The 27123-nt window shown below is 40.3% G+C and overlaps 1 protein-coding gene across 1 annotated transcript in view; it reads left to right on the top strand.

Moving 5' to 3' along the window:
* The window catches only part of BATF2 (basic leucine zipper ATF-like transcription factor 2), a 92898-nt gene extending 69203 nt beyond the window's left edge, over positions 1–23695 (top strand). The window contains exons 2-3 of the mRNA XM_053720131.1: positions 2087–2191; positions 23391–23695. Of these exons, the coding sequence (XP_053576106.1) occupies positions 2087–2191; positions 23391–23591 (306 nt within the window). The 3' untranslated portion in view covers positions 23592–23695. The remainder of the gene's footprint in view (positions 1–2086; positions 2192–23390) is intronic.
* The last annotated feature ends 3428 nt before the right edge of the window (positions 23696–27123 follow it).

Raw genomic sequence — 27123 nt, 5'->3', positions numbered from 1 at the left:
GGAGGATACTAATCTGCCCAGATACAGGCAGAGATGAGGGACCATCAAGCAGTATTGGCGGACACTTGAGCAGTTCCCTGGAGGTTCCCCCTTATTTATCTGTTCCCTCAGGTTGCTCTTCTTCCAGAGTCATAGCCCGCATAAAACAGAAGCGGTCTTCGGCTCTCCTAATTGCTCCAGCTTGGCCTTGCAGGACTTGGTTCACAGACCTTGTGAAGATGTCATCCTCTCCTCTGTGGAGATTGCCTCAGAGACCGGACCTTCTTCTTCTAGGTCCATTCCTTTACTAAGATCTAGATTCTCTAAGGCTGACTGCATGGAAATTGAATGACTTTTCCTGTCTAAAGAAATTTTTCTGACATGGTCCTTGATACCTTGATCCAGGCTAGTAAGCCGGTGTCTTGTCGGATGTGGCACACCTACCTAACCTGATACAAGACTTGAGGTTTCCTTTGGCACAAGGTGAGACTTCTCAGATTCTGTGATTTCTCCAAGAGGGCTTGGAGAAAAGTTTGTCTACTAGTTCTCTTAGCGGACAGTTTTCTGACCTTTCTGTTTTGCTACACAAGGAGTTAGCTAATCTACCGGAACGTCATTCCTTTGTTCAGGCCCTAGTTAGAATTAGGCCTGTGTTTAATCATGTTGCTCCTCCTTGGAGCCTTAATCTTGTTCTCAGGCTCCGTTTGAGCCTATGCATCCTTTTGATATTAAACTTTTATCTTGGAAAGTTTTGTTTTTGTTTACTATTTCTTATGCTTGTAAAGTTTCAGAATTATCTGCCTTACAGTGTGATTCTCCTTATCTGGTTTTCCATGCGGATATAAGTTTGTCCTTCATACCAGGTTGTTTTTTCTTCCTAAGGTGGTCTCTGACCACAATATCATTCAGGGGATTGTAGTGCTGTTTTTTTGTCCTTATCCTTTTTCTCAGAAGGAATGTTTGTTTCACAACCTGGATGTGGTGCATGCTTTGAAATTCTATCTCCATGCTACCAAAGATTTTAGGCAATCTTCTTCTTTGTTTGTTGTGTACGCTGGTAAGCACCAGGGCCTAAGGGCTACTGCAACTACTCTTTTCCTTTGGTTGAGAAGTGTCATTCATTTGCCTTATGAGGAAGCTGGTCAGCAGGAGGATTATGACTCTCTCTTCCCGTTCTGTGTCTCCTTCTTGGGCTTTAAAGAACGAAGCATCCATGGAACAAATCTGTAAGGCAGCTACTTTGTCCTCTTAACATACTTTTTCTAAATGATTTCAAGTTTAATGTTTATGCCTCTGCTGAGGCCTCTTGAGAAAAAAGCGCTTCAAGCTGTGGTGCCTTCAGTTTAGGTCCACCTTTTGTTCTCCCTCCCTGTCCATTCTGTGTCCTCTCTGACTTGAGTATTGGATTCCCTACAGTAATGAATAGAATCATGGAAATTATTTTCTTTCCTGGTATGGAGAGTCCACAACCCACCCCTATTTAATTTCAAGGCAGTATTTTTTCCTAATCTTTTGGCACCTATATACCCCTAGTGTTTCTCTGACCTTTTCCTTATTCCCTTGGCTGAATGACTGGGGGAGTATGAGAAGTGGGAAGGATACTTAAGCTCTGGCTGACGTGTCTTTGCTGGTTGCCAGGTGTTGAATTCCGAACAGTAATGAATGGAGTCATGGACTCTCCATGCCAGGAAAGAAAATAATTTATCAGGTAAGCATACATTTTGTTTTTATTGTGTTATTATATAATGTATGTTTGTAATATGGTATATACATATATATTTTTATATATATATATATATATATATATATATATATATATATATATATATATATATATATATATATAAAAGACACGGATATAAACTTCATTCTCAAACCAGGCTGGGTACACATCCCATGAACCTGCAAAACTCAGATCCCTGGGTGCTCATCAGAACTCACAGACAGCTACACAGCTCTCAGGAACTCAAGCAGTTAACCCCTGCCAAGCCTGGGTGCAAAGCCCATAGGGAAAATGATTAACACAATAAAGGATTTCAGGAGAATGATAGGGCCTAACACCATTTAGCCATGACTTATAGAAATAAGTGTATGTTTTTTTTAACAGGATGTTACAGAAGACTTAATAAAATTAAAGCGGAAGGAGAAAAGCCGAGAAGCAGCTCACAAGAGCAGGAAAAAACACACAGAACGAGCCGATGCTCTTCATCAGGTATAGTAACAATGACTAATAATCAGAGTTTGACAATATTATGAAGTTTGGTGCACTGTAATTATTATTATCATTTGTTTGTGTAACGCCACAAAATTCCATATCGCTGGGTACATAGATAGGGGTTTACAATGATAAGGATTTGTGATAACGTACAAAACATAAGAGACTGAACAAATCTAGTATAGGAGGAAGAGGGCCCTGTTCCATAGAGCTTATAGTCTACAGGTTGAGGGTGCAGAGACATAAGGTTTGGGCAGGGGTCAATTCCAGTATGAACTCTTGGGAACGGAGTCCCTGCGCTATTTTTGTAGGGGGAACTACATCCCCCTGGACATGGAACAGAAAGGGAAATACATATAAACACACAAAGGAAAATAGTCCTTGCAATTAAAAGTGTTTGTGAAACATCTTGGCAGTAGGATAAGCCCAAAAACTTTATGTTATACACCAATAGTATGTTCTTTCTGTTTATATATGTTGGAGTCTGTATGTCAATCAATTTATGGTCAGCAGGCCAGATTCTTTGCAGAATGTGGACCTGTGCAAGATAATGTATTTGCTGCATATTCAACATTACCAGTTTCATCCCAAGGTGACCTGTTTTGCTTTAAGTGTTACTGTGCCCTCGTGCCTACTGCTTCCTCTACCTGCTTCTTATTTACTTGGTACGCGTCTTAATGGTAAAAGAAAATGACACTCAGATGCCTTGTGACCATAATTTTACTTTAAATCACATTATCATTGTTTCTTACTGCAGAGTGAGTGCACACACAGACCTTATCAAGATCATGATATCAGATGTTTACATCACAGAGCCTTACACGTCCTGAGAGCCAGGGAGTAACATCTCTTAAAATTTTACTAAGGTTCTTAGCTTTTTGGATTATTCAACATCATCTATATACAAATGCACCTTCAGGTGTTCTAAGAAAGTGTGTGTCTGGCTTCTCGGTATTCATTATCAGTTGAATCCTAAATTAGAAATAAAAAATTCAACCCCTGCCATGTAAACTTGTAACCATCCTCAGGCCCAAACGCAACCAGTCAGCCCTTCATTGATTTTAATTTGCTTTTATTAACCAGAGTGTATAGATTATAGAAGCTATACAAGGTTGGAGACAGTCTTATGGAGCGGAGTAGAGAGTTATAGAGAACAGGAGCAGCACATGAGAAGTCTTGGAGACGGGAGTGGAAGTTGAGATAATAGGAGTGGAGAGACGTAGGTTAGAGGTTGATCAAATAGGACGGGTTGGCGAATATTTGGAGATGAGAGAGGAAATATAGTTGGGAGTGAGGCTATTGAGTGCTTTGTAAGTTAGGGTCAATACTTTAAATTGTATTTTGGAGTATATGGGGAGCCAGTGTAGAGGCAGCTGATGAAGATCGGTAACTTCGGTGGATGAGTCTAGCTGAAGTATTCATTATAAATTGGAGGGAGGAGAGGTGATGTTTTGAGAGACCATTTAGAAGTAGATTGCAAAATCAATGCATGACAAAATTAGGGAATTAATTAGTATTTTTGAAGTTTTTTTGAGTAAGAAAAGGAAAAATTCTGGAAATGTTGTGTAGGTCTGCACGGCAGGATTTGGTAAGTGCTTGTATATGTGGGGTGAATGTGAGTTCTTAGTCAAGTGTGACCCCAAGACAGCGGACCTAGGGTGGGTGTTGAGAATAGAGTCTCCAACTGTCAGAGAAATGTCAGGTATGTTGGATGTCTCGAAGAGGGGGGGAATAAGAAGCGGCTCAATTGTGGACAGATTGAGTTACAGGTAATGTGAGAACATTGAAGAGGAAATTGCAGAGAGATTGTTGGTAATCTGTTTAGTAAAGGGGGAGAGATATCAGGAGAGGAAAGATAGATTTGGGTATCATCAGCTTATAAGTGGTACTGGAACCCAAAGGAGGATATAAGTTTTCAAAAGGAGGATGTATAGAGAGAGCAAAAACAAGGGACCCAAGACAGAGCCTTGAAGTACTCCAAGTGAGAGAGGCAAAGGATCAGAAGATATGCTGTTAAAGGAATCTGAAAACAAGCGGTTTGAGAGATATGAAGCAAACTAGAAGAGGGCTGTGTCTCGGATGCCAAATGAATGTAGTATTTTTAGGCGGAGAGGATGGTCAACTGTGTGGAAAGCAGCGGATAGGTCAAGAAGAATTAGTAAGGAGTAGTGTAGTGATAGCAGAGCATTTGTTATTTTAGTGAGAGCGGTTTCTGTTGAGTGTTTAAGGCGGAAACCAGATTGTGGTGGATCATGTAAGGAATTAGTTGAGTGAAATTGAGTTAGCAGATTATAGACCAGTCGTTCCAATAATTTGAAAGCAAAGGGAAGTAAGGAGAAAGGATGATGGTTAGAAGGAGTGGAGGGGTCAAGTGAGGACTTTTTTAGGATTGGTGTGATTGACGCATGCTTGAATGTATCAGGAAATGTGCCAGTTAAAGACTGGTTAAAGAGACGAGGGCACAGAAACAGAGAGAGAGGGATCATCTTTATCTTCCCTCTCTTCCCTATCAGTGTATAGATGCTCATCATCTTTATCTTCCCTCTCTTCCCTATCAGTGTATAGACGCTCATCATCTTTATCTTCCCTCTTTTCCGTATCAGTGTATAGACGCTCATCATCTTTATCTTCCCTCTCTTCCCTATCAGTGTATAGACGCTCATCATCTTTATCTTCCCTCTCTTCTCTATCAGTGTATAGACGCTTATCATCTTTATCTTCCCTCTCTTCTCTATCAGTGTATAGACGCTCATCATCTTTATCTTCCCTCTCTTCCCTATCAGTGTATAGACGCTCATCATCTTTATCTTCCCTCTCTTCCCTATCAGTGTATAGACGCTCATCATCTTTATCTTCCCTCTCTTCCCTATCAGTGTATAGACGCTCATCATCTTTATCTTCCCTCTCTTCCCTATCAGTGTATAGACGCTCATCATCTTTATCTTCCATCTCTTCCTATCAGTGTATAGACGCTCATCATCTTTATCTTCCCTCTCTTCTCTATCAGTGTATAGACGCTCATCATCTTTAGCTTCCCTCTCTTCTCTATCAGTGTATAGACGCTCATAATCTTTATCTTCCCTCTCTTCCCTATCAGTGTATAGACGCTCATCATCTTTATCTTCCCTCTCTTCCCTATCAGTGTATAGACGCTCATCATCTTTATCTTCCCTCTCTTCCCTATTAGTGTATAGACGCTCATCATCTTTATCTTCCCTCTCTTCCCTATCAGTGTATAGACGCTCATCATCTTTATCTTCCCTCTCTTCCCTATCAGTGTATAGACGCTCATCATCTTTATCTTCCCTCTCTTCCCTATCAGTGTATAGACGCTCATCATCTTTATCTTCCCTCTCTCTCTGCTTCTGTGTCCTCGTCTCTTTAACCAGTCTTTAACTGGCACATTTCCTGATACATTAAAGCATGCGTCAATCACACCAATCCTAAAAAAGTCCTCACTTGAACCCTCCACTTCTTCTAACCATCATCCGTTCTCCTTACTTCCCTTTGCTTTCAAATTATTGGAACAACTGGTCTATAATCTGCTAACTCAATTTCACTCAACTAATTCCTTACATAATCCACCACAATCTGGTTTCTGCCTTAAACACTCAACAGAAACCGCTCTCACTAAAATAACAAATGATCTGCTATCACTACACTACTCCTTACTAATTCTTCTTGACCTATCCGCTGCTTTCCACACAGTTGACCATCCTCTCCGCCTAAAAATACTACATTAATTTGGCATCTGAGACACAGCCCTCTTCTAGTTTGCTTCATATCTCTCAAACCGCTTGTTGTAAGTAAAGAGGGAGAGATATCAGGAGAGGAAAGATAGATTTGGGTATCATCAGCTTATAAGTGGTACTGGAACCCAAAGGAGGATATAAGTTTTCAAAAGGAGGATGTATAGAGAGAGCAAAACAAGGGACCCAAGACAGAGCCTTGCAGTACTCCAAGTGAGAGAGGCAAAGGATCAGAAGATATGCTGTTAAAGGAATCTGAAAACAAGCGGTTTGAGAGATATGAAGCAAACTAGAAGAGGGCTGTGTCTCGGATGCCAAATGAATGTAGTATTTTTAGGCGGAGAGGATGGTCAACTGTGTGGAAAGCAGCGGATAGGTCAAGAAGAATTAGTAAGGAGTAGTGTAGTGATAGCAGATTATTTGTTATTTTAGTGAGAGCGGTTTCTGTTGAGTGTTTAAGGCGGAAACCAGATTGTGGTGGATCATGTAAGGAATTAGTTGAGTGAAATTAAGTTAGCAGATTATAGACCAGTTGTTCCAATAATTTGAAAGCAAAGGGAAGTAAGGAGAACGGATGATGGTTAGAAGGAGTGGAGGGGTCAAGTGAGGACTTTTTTAGGATTGGTGTGATTGACGCATGCTTGAATGTATCAGGAAATGTGCCAGTTAAAGACTGGTTAAAGAGACAAGGGCACAGAAGCAGAGAGAGAGGGAAGATAAAGATGATGAGCGTCTATACACTGATAGGGAAGAGAGGGAAGATAAAGATGATGAGCGTCTATACACTGATAGGGAAGAGAGGGAAGATAAAGATGATGAGCGTCTATACACTGATAGGGAAGAGAGGGAAGATAAAGATGATGAGCGTCTATACACTGATAGGGAAGAGAGGGAAGATAAAGATGATGAGCGTCTATACACTGATAGGTAAGAGAGGGAAGATAAAGATGATGAGCGTCTATACACTGATAGGGAAGAGAGGGAAGATAAAGATGATGAGCGTCTATACACTGATAGGGAAGAGAGGGAAGATACAGATGATGAGCATCTATACACTGATAGGGAAGAGAGGAAAGATAAAGATGATGAGCATCTATACACTGATAGGGAAGAGAGGGAAGCTAAAGATGATGAACGTCTATACACTGATAGGGAAGAGAGGGAAGATTAAGATGATGAGCGTCTATACACTGATAGGGAAGAGAGGGAAGATAAAGATGATGAGCGTCTATACACTGATAGAGAAGAGAGGGAAGATGATGAGCATCTATACACTGATAGGGAAGATAAAGATGATGAGCGTCTATACATTGATATGGAAGAGAGGGGAGATAAAGATGATGAGCGTCTATACACTGATAGGGAAGAGAGTGAAGATAAAGATGATGAGCATCTATACACTGATAGGGAAGAGAGGGAAGATAAAAATAATGAGCGTCTATACATTGATTTGAAAGCAAAGGGAAGTACGGAGAACGGATGATGGTTAGAAGGAGTGGAGGGGTCAAGTGAGGACTTTTTTAGGATTGGTGTGATTGACGCATGCTTGAATGTATCAGGAAATGTGCCAGTTAAAGACTGGTTAAAGAGACGAGGGCACAGAAGCAGAGAGAGAGGGAAGATAAAGATGATGAGCGTCTATACACTGATAGGGAAGAGAGGGAAGATAAAGATGATGAGCGTCTATACACTGATAGGGAAGAGAGGGAAGATAAAGATGATGAGCGTCTATACACTGATAGGGAAGAGAGGGAAGATAAAACATAATTTATGCTTACCTGATAAATTTATTTCTCTTGTAGTGTATCCAGTCCACGGATCATCCATTACTTATGGGATATTAACTCCTCCCCAACAGGAAGTGCAAGAGGATTCACCCAGCAGAGCTGCTATATAGCTCCTCCCCTAACTGCCATTACCAGTCATTCGACCGAAAACATGCAGAGAAAGGAAAACCATAGGGTGCAGTGGTGACTGTAGTTTAATGGAAAAATTACCTGCCTTAAAGTGACAGGGCGGGCCGTGGACTGGATACACTACAAGAGAAATAAATTTATCAGGTAAGCATAAATTATGTTTTCTCTTGTTAAGTGTATCCAGTCCACGGATCATCCATTACTTATGGGATACCAATACCAAAGCTAAGTACACGGATGACGGGAGGGACAGGCAGGCTCTTTATACGGAAGGAACCACTGCCTGAAGAACCTTTCTCCCAAAAACAGCCTCCGAAGAAGCAAAAGTGTCAAATTTGTAAAATTTGGAAAAAGTATGAAGAGAAGACCAAGTTGCAGCCTTGCAAATCTGTTCAACAGAAGCCTCATTCTTAAAGGCCCAAGTGGAAGCCACAGCTCTAGTAGAATGTGCTGTAATTCTTTCAGGAGGCTGCTGTCCAGCAGTCTCATAGGCTAACCGTATTATGCTACGAAGCCAAAAGGAGAGAGAGGTAGCCGAAGCTTTTTGACCTCTCCTCTGACCAGAATAAACGACAAACAGGGAAGACGTTTGTCGAAAATCCTTAGTTGCCTGTAGATAAAATTTCAGGGCACGGACTACATCTAGATTGTGTAGCAGACGTTCCTTTTTCGAAGAAGGATTAGGACACAAAGATGGAACCACAATCTCTTGATTGATATTCCTGTTAGTGACCACCTTAGGTAGGAACCCAGGTTTAGTACGCAGAACTACCTTGTCTGAATGAAAAATCAGATAAGGAGAATCACAATGTAAGGCAGATAACTCAGAGACTCTTCGAGCCGAGGAAATCGCCATTAAAAACAGAACTTTCCAAGATAACAACTTGATATCAATGGAATGAAGGGGTTCAAACGGAACCCCCTGTAAAACATTAAGAACTAAGTTCAAACTCCATGGTGGAGCAACAGTTTTAAACACAGGCTTGATCCTAGCTAAAGCCTGACAAAAAGCTTGAACGTCCGGAACTTCTGACAGACGTTTGTGTAAAAGAATGGACAGAGCTGAAATCTGTCCCTTTAAGGAACTAGCGGATAAACCCTTTTCTAAACCTTCTTGTAGAAAAGACAATATCCTCGGAATCCTAACCTTACTCCATGAGTAACTCTTGGATTCGCACCAATATAAGTATTTGCGCCATATCTTATGGTAAATCCTTCTGGTAACAGGCTTCCTAGCCTGTATTAAGGTATCAATAACTGACTCAGAAAAACCACGTTTTGATAAAATCAAGCGTTCAATTTCCAAGCAGTCAGCTTCAGAGAAATTAGATTTTGATGTTTGAAGGGACCCTGGATCAGAAGGTCCTGTTTCAGAGGTAGCGACCAAGGTGGACAGGATGACATGTCCACTAGATCTGCATACCAAGTCCTGCGTGGCCATGCAGGCGCTATTAGAATCACTGATGCTCTCTCCTGTTTGATTCTGGCAATCAATCGAGGAAGCATCGGGAAGGGTGGAAACACATAAGCCATCCCGAAGGTCCAAGGTGCTGTCAAAGCATCTATCAGAACCGCTCCCGGATCCCTGGATCTGGACCCGTAACGAGGAAGCTTGGCGTTCTGTCGAGACGCCATGAGATCTATCTCTGGTTTGCCCCAACGTCGAAGTATTTGGGCAAAGACCTCCGGATGAAGTTCCCACTCCCCCGGATGAAAAGTCTGACGACTTAAGAAATCCGCCTCCCAGTTCTTCACTCCCGGGATGTGGATTGCTGACAGGTGGCAAGAGTGAGACTCTGCCCAGCGAATTATCTTTGATACTTCCATCATTGCTAGGGAGCTTCTTGTCCCTCCCTGATGGTTGATGTAAGCTACAGTCGTGATGTTGTCCGACTGAAACCTGATGAACCCCCGAGTTGTTAACTGGGGCCAAGCCAGAAGGGCATTGAGAACTGCTCTCAATTCCAGAATGTTTATTGGTAGGAGACTCTCCTCCTGATTCCATTGTCCCTGAGCCTTCAGAGAATTCCAGACAGCGCCCCAACCTAGTAGGCTGGCGTCTGTTGTTACAATTGTCCAGTCCGGCCTGCTGAATGGCATCCCCCTGGACAGATGTGGCCGAGAAAGCCACCATAGAAGAGAATTTCTGGTCTCTTGATCCAGATTCAGAGTAGGGGACAAGTCTGAGTAATCCCCATTCCACTGACTTAGCATGCACAATTGCAGCGGTCTGAGATGTAGGCGTGCAAAGGGTACTATGTCCATTGCTGCTACCATTAAGCCGATCACCTCCATGCATTGAGCTACTGACGGGTGTTGAATGGAATGAAGGACACGGCATGCATTTTGAAGCTTTGTTAACCTGTCTTCTGTCAGGTAAATCTTCATTTCTACAGAATCTATAAGAGTCCCCAAGAAGGGAACTCTTGTGAGTGGAAAGAGAGAACTCTTCTTTTCGTTCACCTTCCATCCATGCGACCTTAGAAATGCCAGTACTAACTCTGTATGAGACTTGGCAGTTTGAAAGCTTGAAGCTTGTATCAGAATGTCGTCTAGGTACGGAGCTACCGCAATTCCTCGCGGTCTTAGTACCGCCAGAAGAGCACCCAGAACCTTTGTGAAGATTCTCGGAGCCGTAGCCAATCCGAATGGAAGAGCTACAAACTGGTAATGCCTGTCTAGAAAGGCAAACCTTAGATACCGGTAATGATCTTTGTGAATCGGTATGTGAAGGTAAGCATCCTTTAAATCCACTGTGGTCATGTACTGACCCTTTTGGATCATGGGTAAAATTGTCCGAATAGTCTCCATTTTGAACGATGGAACTCTTAGGAATTTGTTTAGGATCTTTAAATCCAGGATTGGCCTGAAAGTTCCCTCTTTTTTGGGAACCACAAACAGATTTGAGTAAAACCCTTGTCCCTGTTCCGACCGTGGAACTGGATGGATTACTCCCATTAATAAAAGCTCTTGTACGCAGCGTAGAAACGCCTCTTTCTTTATTTGGTTTGTTGACAACCTTGACAGATGAAATCTCTCTCTTGGGGGAGAGTATTTGAAGTCCAGAAGGTATCCCTGAGATATTATCTCTAGCGCCCAGGGATCCTGGACATCTCTTGCCCAAGCCTGGGCGAAGAGAGAAAGTCTGCCCCCCACTAGATCCGTTCCCGGATCGGGGGCCCTCAATTCATGCTGTTTTAGGGGCACCAGCAGGTTTCCTGGCCTGCTTGCCCTTGTTCCAGGACTGGTTAGGTCTCCAGCCTTGTCTGTAGCGAGCAACAGATCCTTCTTGTTTTGGAGCAGAGGAAGTTGATGCTGCTCCTGCTTTAAAATTCCAAAAGGAACGAAAATTAGATTGTCTAGCCTTAGGTTTGGCTCTGTCTTGAGGCAGGGCATGGCCTTTACCTCCTGTAATGTCAGCGATAATTTCTTTCAATCCGGGCCCGAATAAGGTCTGCCCTTTGAAAGGTATATTAAGAAATTTAGACTTAGAAGTAACGTCAGCTGACCAGGATTTTAGCCACAGTGCTCTGCGCGCCTGAATGGCGAATCCGGAATTCTTAGCCGTAAGCTTAGTTAAATGTACTACGGCATCTGAAATAAATGAGTTAGCTAACTTAAGAGCTTTAAGCCTGTGTGTAATCTCATCTAATGGAGCTGATTCAAGTGTCCCTTCCAGAGACTCAAACCAAAATGCTGCTGCAGCCGTGACAGGCGCAATGCATGCAAGGGGTTGCAATATAAAACCTTGTTGAACAAACATTTTCTTAAGGTAACCCTCTAACTTTTTATCCATTGGATCTGAAAAGGCACAGCTATCCTCCACCGGGATAGTGGTACGCTTAGCTAAAGTAGAAACTGCTCCCTCCACCTTAGGGATCGTTTGCCATAAGTCCCGTGTGGTGGTGTCTATTGGAAACATCTTTCTAAATATCGGAGGGGGTGAGAACGGCACACCGGGTCTATCCCACTCCTTAGTAACAATTTCAGTAAGTCTCTTAGGTATAGGAAAAACGTCAGTACTCGACGGTACCGCAAAATATTTATCCAACCTACACATTTTTTCTGGTATTGCAACTGTGTTACAATCATTCAGAGCCGCTAACACCTCCCCTAGTAATACACGGAGGTTTTCCAGCTTAAATTTAAAATTTGAAATATCTGAATCCAATCTGTTTGGATCAGAACCGTCAGCCGCAGAATGAAGCTCTCCGTCCTCATGTTCTGCAAGTTGTGACGCAGTATCTGACATGGCCCTAACATTATCAGCGCACTCTGTTCTCACCCCAGAGTGATCACGCTTACCTCTTAGTTCTGGTAATTTAGCCAAAACTTCAGTCATAACAGTAGCCATATCCTGTAATGTGATTTGTAATGGCCGCCCAGATGTACTCGGCGCCACAATATCACGCACCCCCCGAGCGGGAGATGCAGGTACTGACACGTGAGGCGAGTTAGTCGGCATAACTCTCCCCTCGTTGTTTGGTGAAATGTGTTCAATTTGTACAGATTGACTTTTATTTAAAGTAGCATCAATACAGTTAGTACATAAATTTCTATTGGGCTCCACTTTGGCATTAGCACATATAGCACAGATGTCTTCCTCTGAATCAGACATGTTTAACACACTAGCAAATAAACTAGCAACTTGGAAATACTTTTCAAGTAATTTACTATAATATGAAAACGTACTGTGCCTATAAGAAGCACAGAAAGAGTTATGACAGTTGAAAGTTAATAAACTGAAAGGTTATAGCATCAAATCTTTGTAAAAAACACAATTTTAGCAAAGGCTTGTTCCCATTAGCGAAGGATAACTAACCCTGATAGCAGAAAAAAAAAAAAAAGTTACAGAAATAAACGTTTATTATCACAGTCAACTACAATCTCACAGCTCTGCTGTGAATGATTACCTCCCTCAAAACAAGTTTTGAAGACCCCTGAGTTCTGTAGAGATGAACCGGATCATGCAGGAAATACAATGAGCTTCTGACTGAATTTTTTGACCTCCCCCTCACACACAACAGTGAGAGAGATCAGTAAACTGTCATAAATTAAATAAAACAACTGCCAAGTGGAAAAAATAATGCCCAAAACATTTTATTCACCCAGTACCTCAGAAAATGAAACGATTTTACATGCCAGCAAAAAACGTTTAACATAAATTAAGTGTTATTAAAGAGCCTGTTGTCAGTCCCTGCAAATTAGGCTAAAGTCTTATGCACACAGTATAATTCCAGTGAAGTGCCATTCCCCAGAATACTGAAGTGTAAAATATACATACATGACAGCCTGATACCAGTTGCTGCTACTGCATTTAAGGCTGAGTTTACATTATATCGGTATGGCAGAATTTTCTCATCAATTCCATTGTCAGAAAATAATAAGCTGCTACATACCTCTTTGCAGATTAATCTGCCCGCTGTCCCCTGATCTGAAGTTTACCTCTCCTCAGATGGCCGAGAAACAGCAATATGATCTTAACTACGCCGGCTAAAATCATAGTAAAAACTCTGGTAGATTCTTCTTCAAATTCTACCAGAGAAGGAATAACACACTCCGGTGCTATTATAAAATAACAAACTTTTGATTGAAGGTATAAAACTAAATATAATCACCATAGTCCTCTCACACATCCTATCTAGTCGTTGGGTGCAAGAGAATGACTGGTAATGGCAGTTAGGGGAGGAGCTATATAGCAGCTCTGCTGGGTGAATCCTCTTGCACTTCCTGTTGGGGAGGAGTTAATATCCCATAAGTAATGGATGATCCGTGGACTGGATACACTTAACAAGAGAAAGATGATGAGCGTCTATACACTGATAGGGAAGAGAGGGAAGATAAAGATGATGAGCATCTATACACTGATAGGGAAGAGAGGGAAGATAAAGATGATGAGCATCTATACACTGATAGGGAAGAGAGGGAAGATAAAGATTATGAGCGTCTATATACTGATAGGGAAGAGAGGGAAGATAAAGATGATGGGCGTCTATACCCTGATAGGGAAGAGAGGGAAGATAAAGATGATGAGCGTTTATACACTGATAGGGAAGAGAGGGAAGATAAAGATGATGGGCGTCTATACCCTGATAGGGAAGAGAGGGAAGATAAAGATGATGAGCGTCTATACACTGATAGGGAAGAGAGGGAAGATAAAGATGATGGGCGTCTATACCCTGATAGGGAAGAGAGGGAAGATAAAGATGATGAGCGTCTATACACTGATAGGGAAGAGAGGGAAGATAAAGATTATGAGCGTCTATATACTGATAGGGAAGAGAGGGAAGATAAAGATGATGGGCGTCTATACACTGATAGGGAAGAGAGGGAAGATAAAGATGATGAGCGTCTATACACTGATAGGGAAGAGAGGGAAGATAAAGATGATGAGCGTCTATACACTGATAGAGAAGAGAGGGAAGATAAAGATGATGAGCGTCTATACACTGATAGGGAAGAGAGGGAAGATAAAGATGATGAGCGTCTATACACTGATAGGGAAGAGAGGGAAGATAAAGATGATGAGCGTCTATACATTGATATGGAAGAGAGGGGAGATAAAGATGATGAGCGTCTATACACTGATAGGGAAGAGAGTGAAGATAAAGATGATGAGCGTCTATACACTGATAGAGAAGAGAGGGAAGATGATGAGCATCTATACACTGATAGGGAAGATAAAGATGATGAGCGTCTATACATTGATATGGAAGAGAGGGGAGATAAAGATGATGAGCGTCTATACACTGATAGGGAAGAGAGTGAAGATAAAGATGATGAGCATCTATACACTGATAGGGAAGAGAGGGAAGATAAAAATAATGAGCGTCTATACATTGATTTGAAAGCAAAGGGAAGTACGGAGAACGGATGATGGTTAGAAGGAGTGGAGGGGTCAAGTGAGGACTTTTTTAGGATTGGTGTGATTGACGCATGCTTGAATGTATCAGGAAATGTGCCAGTTAAAGACTGGTTAAAGAGACGAGGGCACAGAAGCAGAGAGAGAGGGAAGATAAAGATGATGAGCGTCTATACACTGATAGGGAAGAGAGGGAAGATAAAGATGATGAGCGTCTATACACTGATAGGGAAGAGAGGGAAGATAAAGATGATGAGCGTCTATACACTGATAGGGAAGAGAGGGAAGATAAAGATGATGAGCGTCTATACACTGATAGGGAAGAGAGGGAAGATAAAGATGATGAGCATCTATACACTGATAGGGAAGAGAGGGAAGATAAAGATGATGAGCATCTATACACTGATAGGGAAGAGAGGGAAGATAAAGATTATGAGCGTCTATATACTGATAGGGAAGAGAGGGAAGATAAAGATGATGGGCGTCTATACCCTGATAGGGAAGAGAGGGAAGATAAAGATGATGAGCGTTTATACACTGATAGGGAAGAGAGGGAAGATAAAGATGATGGGCGTCTATACCCTGATAGGGAAGAGAGGGAAGATAAAGATGATGAGCGTCTATACACTGATAGGGAAGAGAGGGAAGATAAAGATGATGGGCGTCTATACCCTGATAGGGAAGAGAGGGAAGATAAAGATGATGAGCGTCTATACACTGATAGGGAAGAGAGGGAAGATAAAGATTATGAGCGTCTATATACTGATAGGGAAGAGAGGGAAGATAAAGATGATGGGCGTCTATACACTGATAGGGAAGAGAGGGAAGATAAAGATGATGAGCGTCTATACACTGATAGGGAAGAGAGGGAAGATAAAGATGATGAGCGTCTATACACTGATAGAGAAGAGAGGGAAGATAAAGATGATGAGCGTCTATACACTGATAGGGAAGAGAGGGAAGATAAAGATGATGAGCGTCTATACACTGATAGGGAAGAGAGGGAAGATAAAGATGATGAGCGTCTATACACTGATAGGGAAGAGAGGGAAGATAAAGATGATGAGCGTCTATACACTGATAGGGAAGAGAGGGAAGATAAAGATGATGAGCGTCTATACACTGATAGGGAAGAGAGGGAAGATAAAGATGATGAGCGTCTATACACTGATAGAGAAGAGAGGGAAGATAAAGATGATGAGCGTCTATACACTGATAGAGAAGAGAGGGAAGATAAAGATGATGAGCGTCTATACACTGATAGGGAAGAGAGGGAAGATAAAGATGATGAGCGTCTATACACTGATAGAGAAGAGAGGGAAGATAAAGATGATGAGCGTCTATACACTGATAGGGAAGAGAGGGAAGATAAAGATGATGGGCGTCTATACACTGATAGGGAAGAGAGGGAAGATAAAGATGATGAGCGTCTATACACTGATAGAGAAGAGAGGGAAGATAAAGATGATGAGCGTCTATACACTGATAGGGAAGAGAGGGAAGATAAAGATGATGAGCGTCTATACACTGATAGGGAAGAGAGGGAAGATAAAGATGATGAGCGTCTATACACTGATAGGGAAGAGAGGGAAGATAAAGATGATGAGCGTCTATACACTGATAGAGAAGAGAGGGAAGATAAAGATGATGAGCGTCTATACACTGATAGAGAAGAGAGGGAAGATAAAGATGATGAGCGTCTATACACTGATAGGGAAGAGAGGGAAGATAAAGATGATGAGCGTCTATACACTGATAGGGAAGAGAGGGAAGATAAAGATGATGAGCGTCTATACACTGATAGAGAAGAGAGGGAAGATAAAGATGATGAGCGTCTATACACTGATAGGGAAGAGAGGGAAGATAAAGATTATGAGCGTCTATACACTGATAGGGAAGAGAGGGAAGATAAAGATGATGAGCGTCTATACACTGATAGAGAAGAGAGGGAAGATAAAGATGATGAGCGTCTATACACTGATAGAGAAGAGAGGGAAGATAAAGATGATGAGCGTCTATACACTGATAGAGAAGAGAGGGAAGATAAAGATGATGAGCGTCTATACACTGATAGGGAAGAGAGGGAAGATAAAGATGATGAGCGTCTATACACTGATAGGGAAGAGAGGGAAGATAAAGATGATGAGCGTCTATACACTGATAGGGAAGAGAGGGAAGATAAAGATGATGAGCGTCTATACACTGATAGGGAAGAGAGGGAAGATAAAGATGATGAGCGTCTATACACTGATAGAGAAGAGAGGGAAGATAAAGATGATGAGCGACTATACACTGATAGGGAAGAGAGGGAAGATAAAGATGATGAGCGTCTATACACTGATAGGGAAGAGAGGGAAGATAAAGATGATGAGCGTCTATACACTGATAGGGAAGAGAGGGAAGATAAAGATGATGAGCGTCTATACACTGATAGGGAAGAGAGGGAAGATAAAGATGATGAGCGTCTATACACTGATAGGGAAGAGAGGGAAGATAAAGATGATGAGCGTCTATACACTGATAGGGAAGAGAGGGAAGATAAAGATGATGAGCGTCTATACACTGATAGGGAAGAGAGGGAAGATAAAGATGATGAGCGTCTATACACTGATAGGGAAGAGAGGGAAGATAAAGATGATGAGCGTCTATACACTGATAGGGAAGAGAGGGAAGATAAAGATGATGGGCGTTTATACACTGATAGAGAATAGGCTGCACTGTGTAATGATGACAAATATAAATGGATTTAAAAAGAATAAAACAGCAATTTTTGTAAACACATTTTCTGTTGCAACTTGAGTTTCATTAATATACTGGGTCTATTGACTTCTCTATTTCTTTAAAAGGATATGAAACACAATTTTTTTCTTTGATGATTCAGATAGAACAAGCAATTTTAAACAACTTTCTAGCTTACTTCTATTATCAATTTTTCTTTTTGCACTTTTGTTAAAAAGCAGGGACGTAAGCTTAGGATTGTGCATGTGCCCCGAGCACTATATGGCAGCAGTTTTGCATGAATGTTATTGCTAGTTGGAAAGCATAAAGCAGCTTATTTTAGCTTTCAAAAACTATTCTCTGATTTCACCTGGAGCACGAACATGACTAAAAGATATTCTTAAAGGGATATGAAATCTCACATTTTTCTTTCATGATTCAAATAGAGCATGCGATTCTGTACAACTTTCTAATTTACTCCTATTATCAATTTTTCTTCATTCTCTTGGTATCTTTATTTGAAAAAGCAGGACTATAAGCTTAGAAGTCGACCAATTTTTGGTTCAGCACCTGGGTAGCGCTTGCTGATTGATGGCTAAATGTTGCCACCAATCAGCAAGCGCTACCCAGGGTGCTGAACCAAAGATGGGCTGTATCATAAGCTTACATTCCTGCTTTTTCAAATAAAGATACCAAGTGAACAAAGACAAATAGGAGTAAATTAGAAGGTTGCTTAACCCCTTAACGACACACATCGTACAGGGTACGTCACACACAAACTGGTCGTTAAAGACCAACAATGTACCCTGTATGTCGTTAGGGGTTTAAATCGACTGGAAGCCATCCTGATCGCTTCCAGCTGCTTTCAAGGTATTGCTGTGATGCCTCGATATTGAGGCATCATTGCAACACCTTATTTGGCAAACCGATGCAGAGAGAGCCACTCGGCTACCCTCTCTGCATCGGCCAGCAATGGTGCCGATCGTTGGTGGGTGGGAGCCGCAGCAGGGAGGCGGGTGGGGGGGCCCATAGTAGGAGGGAGTTCCGGATCCTGTCCCTGAGAGTGTGCGGGGTGTGCACCCGCGCACTCCATTAAGTCTGGAGAGGTAGGGAGAGGTAGAGGGAGGGAGAGGTAGGAAAATAAACTATTCTAAAGGGATCTGAGAGGGGGTTGGGGGCAGCTACACTACAGAAAATTGGGGTTTCAGCAAATTAGGCAATTATTTATGAGCAAAGTGGGTACTGGCAGACAGCTGCCAGTACCCAAGATGGTGGAGAATAGGTAGAGGGGGGAGGGTTAGAGAGCTGTATGGGGGGATCAGAGAGGTTGGGGGTCTAAGGAGGATCCATCACTGCTGAATTAAATACAAAAAAAATAATTAAAAAAATCCTTTTATTTTAGTACTGGCAGACTTTCTGCCAGTTCTTAAGATTGCAGTGACAATTGTGAGGTGGGGAGGGAAGAGAGCTGTTTGAGGGGGGTCAGGGAGGGATTGTGGGTAGGATGTGTCAGGTGGGAGGTTGATTTCTACACTAAAGCTAAAATTAACCCTGTCAGCTACCTACAAGCTACCTAATTAACCCCTTCACTGCTGGGCATAATACAAGTGTGGTGTGCAGCGAAATGAATCTGCCTTCTAAAGGGGATCCCAGAGAAGCATTTACAACCATTTGTGCCATAATTGCACAAGCTGTTTGTAAATAATTTCAGTGAGCAACCTAAAGTTAGTGAAAAAGTTAACGTTTTTTTTATTTGATGGCATTTGGCGGTGACATTGGTGGCATGAAATATACCAAAATGGGCCTAGATCAATACTTTGGGTTGTCTATTACACTAGACTTAAGTTAAAATTAACCCTACAAGCTCCCTACAAGCTACCTAATTAACCCCTTCACTGCTGGGCATAATACAAGTGCGGTGCGCAGTGGCATTTAGTGGTCTTCTAATTACCAAAAAGCAACGCCAAAGCCATATATGTCTGCTATTTCTGAAGAAAGAGGATCCCAGAGAAGCATTTACAACAATGTTTGCCATAATAGCACAAGCTGTAATCAAGCTGTAATTTCAATTATTTCAGTGAGCAACCTAAAGTTTGTGAAAAAGTTTGTGAAAAAGTTAGCGATTTTTTTTAATTGATCGCATTTGGCGGTGAAAAGGTGGCATGAAATATACCAAAATGGGCCTAGATCAATACTTTGGGTTGTCTACTAAAATAAAATATATACATGTCAAGGGATATTCAGGGATTCCTGAAAGATATCAGTGTCCCAATGTAACTAGCGCTAATTTGGAAATAGTATTTATTGCCCTATAATTTGCAAAAAAAGCAAAGAACGTGTAAACATTGGGTATTTCTAAACTCTGGACAAAATTTAGAAACTATTTAGCATGGGTGTTTTTAGGTGGTTGTAGATGTGCAACAGATTTTGGGGGTCAAAGTTAGAAAAAGTGTGTTTTTTTCCATTTTTTCCTCATATTTTATATATTTTATAGTAAATTATAAGATATGATGAAAATAATGGTATCTTTAGAAAGTCCATTTAATAGCTAGAAAAAAAGGTATATAATATGTGTGGGTACAGTAAATGAGTAAGAGGAAAATTACAGCTAAACACAAACACAGTAGAAATGTAAAAATAGCCCTGGTCCTTAAGGGTAAGAAAATTGAAAAATGGTCTTGTCCTTAAGGGGTTAAAATTGCTGTTCTATCTGAATCATGAAAGTTTAATTTTGACTAGACTATCCCTTTAACTGATAATGATCTGATAAGTATATATACACTGTGTAGTAATATCAGTATCTATGTAAGGAATGTGAAGCTTTTCATAAAAGGGAGGGAGTGCTGAATGTTTTCTGAACATATGTCATTGAGAGCTGTGTATGGAATTTGTAAACCAGTAAGAACTAAGGTATAAAAGCCCATAATTTTGCTTTGTTATATCAAAGGTACTAACCAGCTGATTGCTGCACAAAAATGCTAACAGGTGCTTTGAAAGGGACATAAAAACCCAAACATTTTCTTTTGAGGTTCAGATAGAAAATACATTTTTAACCCTTTCACTACCAGACAAAAACTTGCCCAAAATACCAGAGCATTTTTTTTTTAACATTTTTGCTATCACTCCATTTAAACAGAAATAGAGGCTTGTTTTTTTTTCTTTTTTTTTATTTACCTATCAAATCTATATATATATATTTTAAGTAGACAACCCAAGGTATTGATCTATGCCCATTTTGGTATATTTCATGCCACCATTTCACTGCCAAATGCCATCAAATAAAAAAAAAAAATTGGTACTTTTTTCACAAACTTTGGGTTTCTCACAGAAATTATTTACATATTGCTTGCACAATCATGGCACAAATGTTTGTAAAGGTTTCTCTGGGATCCCCTTTGTTCATAAATAGCAGTTATTTATAGCTTTGCTATTGCTTTTTGGTAATAAGAAGGCTGCTAATTGCAGCTGCGCACCACACCTCTATTATTCCCGGCAGTGAAGGGGTTAATGAAGTAGTTTAAAAAGTTAATGTTAAGTTTAGTGTAAAGATTAGCCTCCTACCTTACACTCCTCACCCCCTGATCCTTACCTGATCCCTCCCAAACAGCTCTCTTCCCTCCCCCATCTTAGGTACAGTCTGCCAGTATGAAAAAATAAAGCTTTTTTTTTTTTTTTTAAATTTCTCCAGTGTAGGATCCCCCCTTACCCCCCAACCTCCCTGATCCCCTTGCAAACAGCTCTCTAAACCTCCCCCCTCTAATTGTTAGGCACCAGCTGTCTGCCAGTACCTATAAAACTGTTTGTTTTTTTCAGTGGTGTAGTGTTAGCCCCCCTCCCTCCACCCGCGATCTTTAGTTAGGGGGCCCACACACCTCCCGTCTCTCGACTCCCGTCTGTAATGATCAGGCATCTGCCCTGATATGGAAGCGCAGCACCGATCGCACTCCTGCTCCATATGCTGCCGATGCCTGAAGCTTCAGCAGCTCCAGATCTCGGCTGTAACTTAAAGGGTCATGATACCCAATTTTTTTCTTTCATGATTTAGAAAGAGCATGTCATTTTAAACACCTTTCTAATTTACTTCTATTACCTAATTTTCTTCATTCTCTTGATATCACTTGCTGAAAAGCATATCTAGATATGCTCAGTAGTTGCTGATTGGTTGCTGCACATAAAGGCCTTGTGTGATTGGCTCACACATGTGCATTGCTATTTCTTCAACAAAGGATATCTAAAGAATTGAGCAAATTAGATAATAGAAGTAAATTGGAAAGTTGTTTAAAATTGCATGCTCTTTCTAAATCATGAAAGTTTAATTTTGACTAGACTGTCCCTTTAACAGCCGAGAGTGCTGGAGCATCCTGAAGTGACGATGTATATATATATGTCGTGCGGTACGATAGCCAAAGTATATACGTCAGATTGGGCGAAGAGGTTAAACAACGTTTTAATTTGCTTCTGTTTTTTTATTTTATTTTTAAATGCTTTATTGAAAATTGAATAAACATTACAAACAATAAGAAGAAGAATTTCAAGATAAAGTTGATTGACAGGTATTATGCAAACGTAAGAGTTACAGTATTCTTCTTATAAGAAGTTTGTTTGTTGATAAGCAATACGTTACAATCAGAACATAAACAACATAAAATATAAAGCATGTAACATGGTTCTTGCAGGGAAATATAGGTGTAAATTGTATAGAAACGTGAAGGAATAGCGGGCTGACAGTAAAAGTAAAAAGATTTATGGGCAGATTAGGATTTTCCAATTTACGTCTATTATCAAATTTGTTTAATTTAATGGTATCCTTTATTGAAGGAGCAACAATGCACTACTGGGAGCTAGCTAAATACATCTGACTAGCCAATCATAGGAGACATATATGTGCAGCCACCAATCAGCAGCTAGCGGACAAATAGGGAGCATACATAGGTATGCTTTTCAACAGAGTATACTAAGAGAATGAAGCAAATTAGATAATAATAGGATATTAGAAAGTTATTTAAAATGTAATGCTCCGTCATCATATATCATGCAAGTTTAATTTTTACTTTACTGTCCCTTTAATTAAAGAGATACTAAACCCAATTTTTTTTTTTTTTTTTAAATAAAAATATGGCGTCACCCATTACTTTATAAAAACTCAGTGGAATATAGAAAACCAACAATATTTAAAGGTACAGGAAATGGGACACAATACACAATGAAAGTATATTGCAATGTTTTGTAACTGCACATACTTAAACATTTTATATTACAATCTCATATGGTTTAATATCCCTTTAATTAAGTACATATGTATTAAAGGTACACTACACCCAACATTTTTTTTCAAACCTCAGACCTTCCTAACAGGCCACATTTTGAGGATATCTGAACTGGAGCACAGGTGAAATAATCAGTAAACATGGCTATTTTACCTGCTCGCATCCAAGGTAATCCTGAAAACCTGGCCTGTTGGGGAGGCCTTAAAGGGACATTAAACCCACATTTTCTCTTTCATGATTCAGATAGAGAATACAATTTTAAACAACTTTCTAATATGCTTCTATTATCTAATTTGCTTCATTCTCTTGATATTCCTTCCTGAAAAGCATATCTAGATAGGCTCAGTAGATTCTGATTGGTGGCTGCACATATTTGCCTCGTGTGATTGGCTCACCCATGTGCATTGCTATTTCTTTAACAAAGGATATCTAAATATTGAAGCAAATTAGATAATAGAAGTAAATTGGAATTTTGTTTAAAATTGTATTCTCTGTCTGAATCATGAAAGAAAAATGTTTGGTTTAATGTCCCTTTAAGACAGGTTTGAAAACCAGTGGTTTAGAACCTTCTTACATTTTTGGCTGAAATGTCCCTTTGAACAAAAGTTTTCAAACATTACAAACCCTCAGTGTAGATTTCTTAAATTTTTATATGGGACTCAACCTCTCTTCTTAACCCTACAGGAATTTCAGAGATTAGAAAAAGACAATGCGGCACTGCAAAAGGAAATCCAAAGTCTGCAGCAACAACAGCTCCACTGGTCGCAGATCTTAAAGGAACACGAGGCATCATGTTTACTTATTTCTACGGAGGATATTTTAGAGTTTCTTGAAAGTGTAAACGTGTCATGCTTGCTAGAAGAGCCGATGCCAACAGCTGACTAATATTTATTTTTGTATTGATTTACGTTTTTGTTTGCTGCTAAACATGTTTGCACTTATAAATCCATTAAGTGTTTATCATAAAACCATGAGATTTGGTTCCCTAACATAGCAAGAACCTTTTTTTTCTCTAAAACATTTTTCTGTTCATCAATTTTAGATGAAAAAACTCTCAGAGCTCGATTTCTTTATGTCTGTGGTCAACTTATAGATGTACGTTATTGTGATGTCTTCTTTAGACCTCTAGGGGCCGCTGCTCTATAACTTGTCCGCCTGATCTGAGGCGGCGGACAAAAATCAACCCGATCGAATGCGATTGGGAAAATTGACACCCCTTGCTAGCGGCTGATTGGCCGCGAATCTGCAGGGGACGGTATTGCACAAGCAGTTCTGGTGAACTACTTGTGCAATGATAAATGCAGACAGCGTATGCTGTCGGCATTTATCGATGTGCAGCGGACATGATTCGCTACAACGTATCATGTCCGCTCGCACTTTGATAAATATGCCTCTTACTCTCATCAACAATCCTCTACAGAAGGGATCAGCCTTGCGTCCCAAATGTTTTGGAACTACATTTCCCATGATGCTCAGACAGCCTAAAGAGTGTCTCAGCATCATGGGAAATGTAGTTCCAAAAAATCTGGGGGCCCAAGGTTTCTGACTCCTGCTCTAATTTTGTCACTGTGGTACTTTGTTCCGTTGGTGCTGTTTGTTGGAATATTTTTCCCCTTGTAGTAAGTCTTGCAGGTCTCATGTAAGTGGTTTTCCATCCAGGTACAGACTATGGGGTAGATTTATAAAATGTCGGGCGGACATGATCCGCTGTAGAGGATCATTTAGGCCCCGACATCGCTAAATGCCGACAGCATACACTGTCCGCCCCCCTGCACATTCGCTGGCCGCTAGCAGGAGGTGTCAGTCATCAGCAATTACACTCACAAAAGCTGTAGGACCTCCCAAAAGAAAAACAAATAATGGGAATAAACATGCCAACCGAACAGATATGACAGTCTCATAACTAATCTTCACAAACCTTATGACAACCTTCAAACACCTCCAAAGACCACAGATGGCTTTGCCAAAATGATGCCATGTGCTCTTATATTCCAGGGAAAGAGGGTGATACCAAGAGATTTGCACAAACCAATTTACTGACAGTCAACACCAAAATTGTCATTGTTCAAAAAGATAGATAACGCCTTTACTACCCACTCCCGAGCTTTGCTCAACCAACATTGTTATATTAATATACTTTATAGCATTTAAACCTCTAAATGTCTGCCTGTTTCTAAGCCACTACAGACAGCCTCTTATCACATGCTTTTTATTAGCTTTTCACAACAGGAGACTGCTAGTTCATGTGGGCCATACAGATAACATTGTGCTCTCTCCCTGGAGTTGTGTTTCACACCGCACTAAAATGCAAGTCAATAGATAATAAATAGTCATGTGATCAGGGGGCTGTCAGAAGAGGCTTAGATACAAGGTAATCACAGAGGTACAAAGTATATTAATATAACCGTTTTGGCTGTGCAAAACTAGGGAATGGGTAATAAAGGGATTATCTATCTTTTTAAACAATAAACAATTGAGTTGACTGTCCCTTTAAAGGGATAGGAAACCCCACATTTTTCTGTCATGATTCAGACAGAGCTTACAATTTTAAACAACTTTCTATTTTACTTCTATTATCACATTTTCTTTGTTCTTTTGGTATCTTTTTTTGTGTGAAAACTAGGGACCTAAGATTAGCCGGTCTATTTCTGGAGCACTATATGGCAGCCGTATTACAAGAATGTTATCCATTTGCAAGAACACTAGAGGGCAGCACTATTTCCTGCCATATAGTGCTCCAGACGCCTACTTAAGTATCTCTTCAACAAAGAATATCATGGGAATGAAGCACATTTGATAAAAGAAGTAAGCTGAAAACTTTTTTTAAATGGTTTGTTCCGTCTGAGTCACAAAAGAAACGTTTTGGGTTTCGTATCCCTTTAACCTTAGACTACTGTTATTTTGTTTGCTCCAGTAACAAAACTCAGCTCATTTTACACGTTTTGCTTTAGGATATAACAGTATATATATATTACAAAAGACAAAAGAGGTGTAAAGATATTAATGTATGTTTGTTTGTGAGAAGAACCAGTCATCGTGGCCCTTGAAGATTGGATGGATTGCGTTTGGAGAAGACACATTGTCAATTACAATTCTGCTCAAAACAAACATTGTTGAAGCAATATATTCCTGGTGAAACAGCTTTTATAGCTGAGAAACATGTAGCATCCATTTTTGTTATATGAATATTTTTATCATAACCTTACTGTATCCGGGAGAGCAGGAGCGAAACTACCGGGGGTGCAGAGGTCGCAATTAGATTCTTGCACCTGGGCCCTGCGGTTTCTAGTTACGCCTCTACGGGAGAGCCTTCTTGGCGCCTTCAGTGGACCAGCATGCGCAGACTGTGGACTCTGAAGAAGATTGTGGGGCTTTACACTCAAACAGTTTTTTGGACTTCTTGTAAATGCTTTTTGGTACAGAAGAAAATGTGCTAAGAAACATTTCTCAGTGTTCTCTTTGTTTTTAACGTCTGCTATACCAAAGTAAACTTTGGAATATGTAAGGTGCTACAGCCTGTTAAAGGTCTATTAAACTTGACAATTTAATAAAAAAATGTTTTATTATTACAAGTTAAATACTATTGTAATATACTTTCATTATTTATTTTGCAGCATTTTGCTGTAAAATCCATCTAAAAAGTGTGCTTGTTTAACTTTCAACCAGAGAGGCTTGGGTTAATACTTTTGGGCAATTCATGTGAGCTTTTGTTTACATTCCCTACCTCCCTAAGCTTCTATGGTGTGTCATGCTTTTAAAAGGTAAATTGTCAGTTTTGCATCAACAATCATGCTATGAAAATCATTCTTTGCAACAGTAACTAAGTTGAATCAGTGCAAAACTACACAGGCTACCCCCGTCTGCACATGTGCAAACAGTCTGTGCTGTATCTAAATATTAGTTTGTGATTGGTTAGCAGGGGTTCGTTTGACAGGGAAATCAGTGAAATGGATAAACATGAAACAATATACTCATTTGACAAAATAAAGCTGCACTTTTCAATGCAAAATTATTCTTTTTTCTTGCATGATTCAGACAGAGAATACACTTTTAAACAACATTCCAATTTACTTCTATTATCTAATTAGCTTCTTTCTTTAGATATCCTTTTTTGAAGAAATAGCTATGCACATGGGTCAGCCAATCACATGAGGCATCTATGTGCAGACACCAATTAGCAGCTACTGGGCCTATCTAGATATGCTTTTCAGGAAAGAATATCAAGAGAATTATGCAAATTATATAATGGAAGTAAATTAGAAAGTTCTTTAAAATTGTATTCTCTATCTGAATCATGAAAGACATTTTTTGTGTTTAATGTCCCTTTAATTATCATGTAGTTTACAATTTGTGTTTAATGTCCCTTTAAGTGTTTTTTTTTTATTCCTTGGTTTTATCTCCTTGGACTTTGTGATAA

This window comes from Bombina bombina, chromosome 7 (genome assembly GCF_027579735.1).
Source record: "Bombina bombina isolate aBomBom1 chromosome 7, aBomBom1.pri, whole genome shotgun sequence".
NCBI classification, from domain to species: domain Eukaryota; kingdom Metazoa; phylum Chordata; class Amphibia; order Anura; family Bombinatoridae; genus Bombina; species Bombina bombina.
Note: the sequence above shows the minus strand (reverse complement) of the source record. Positions and strands in the feature narration are given on the sequence as shown.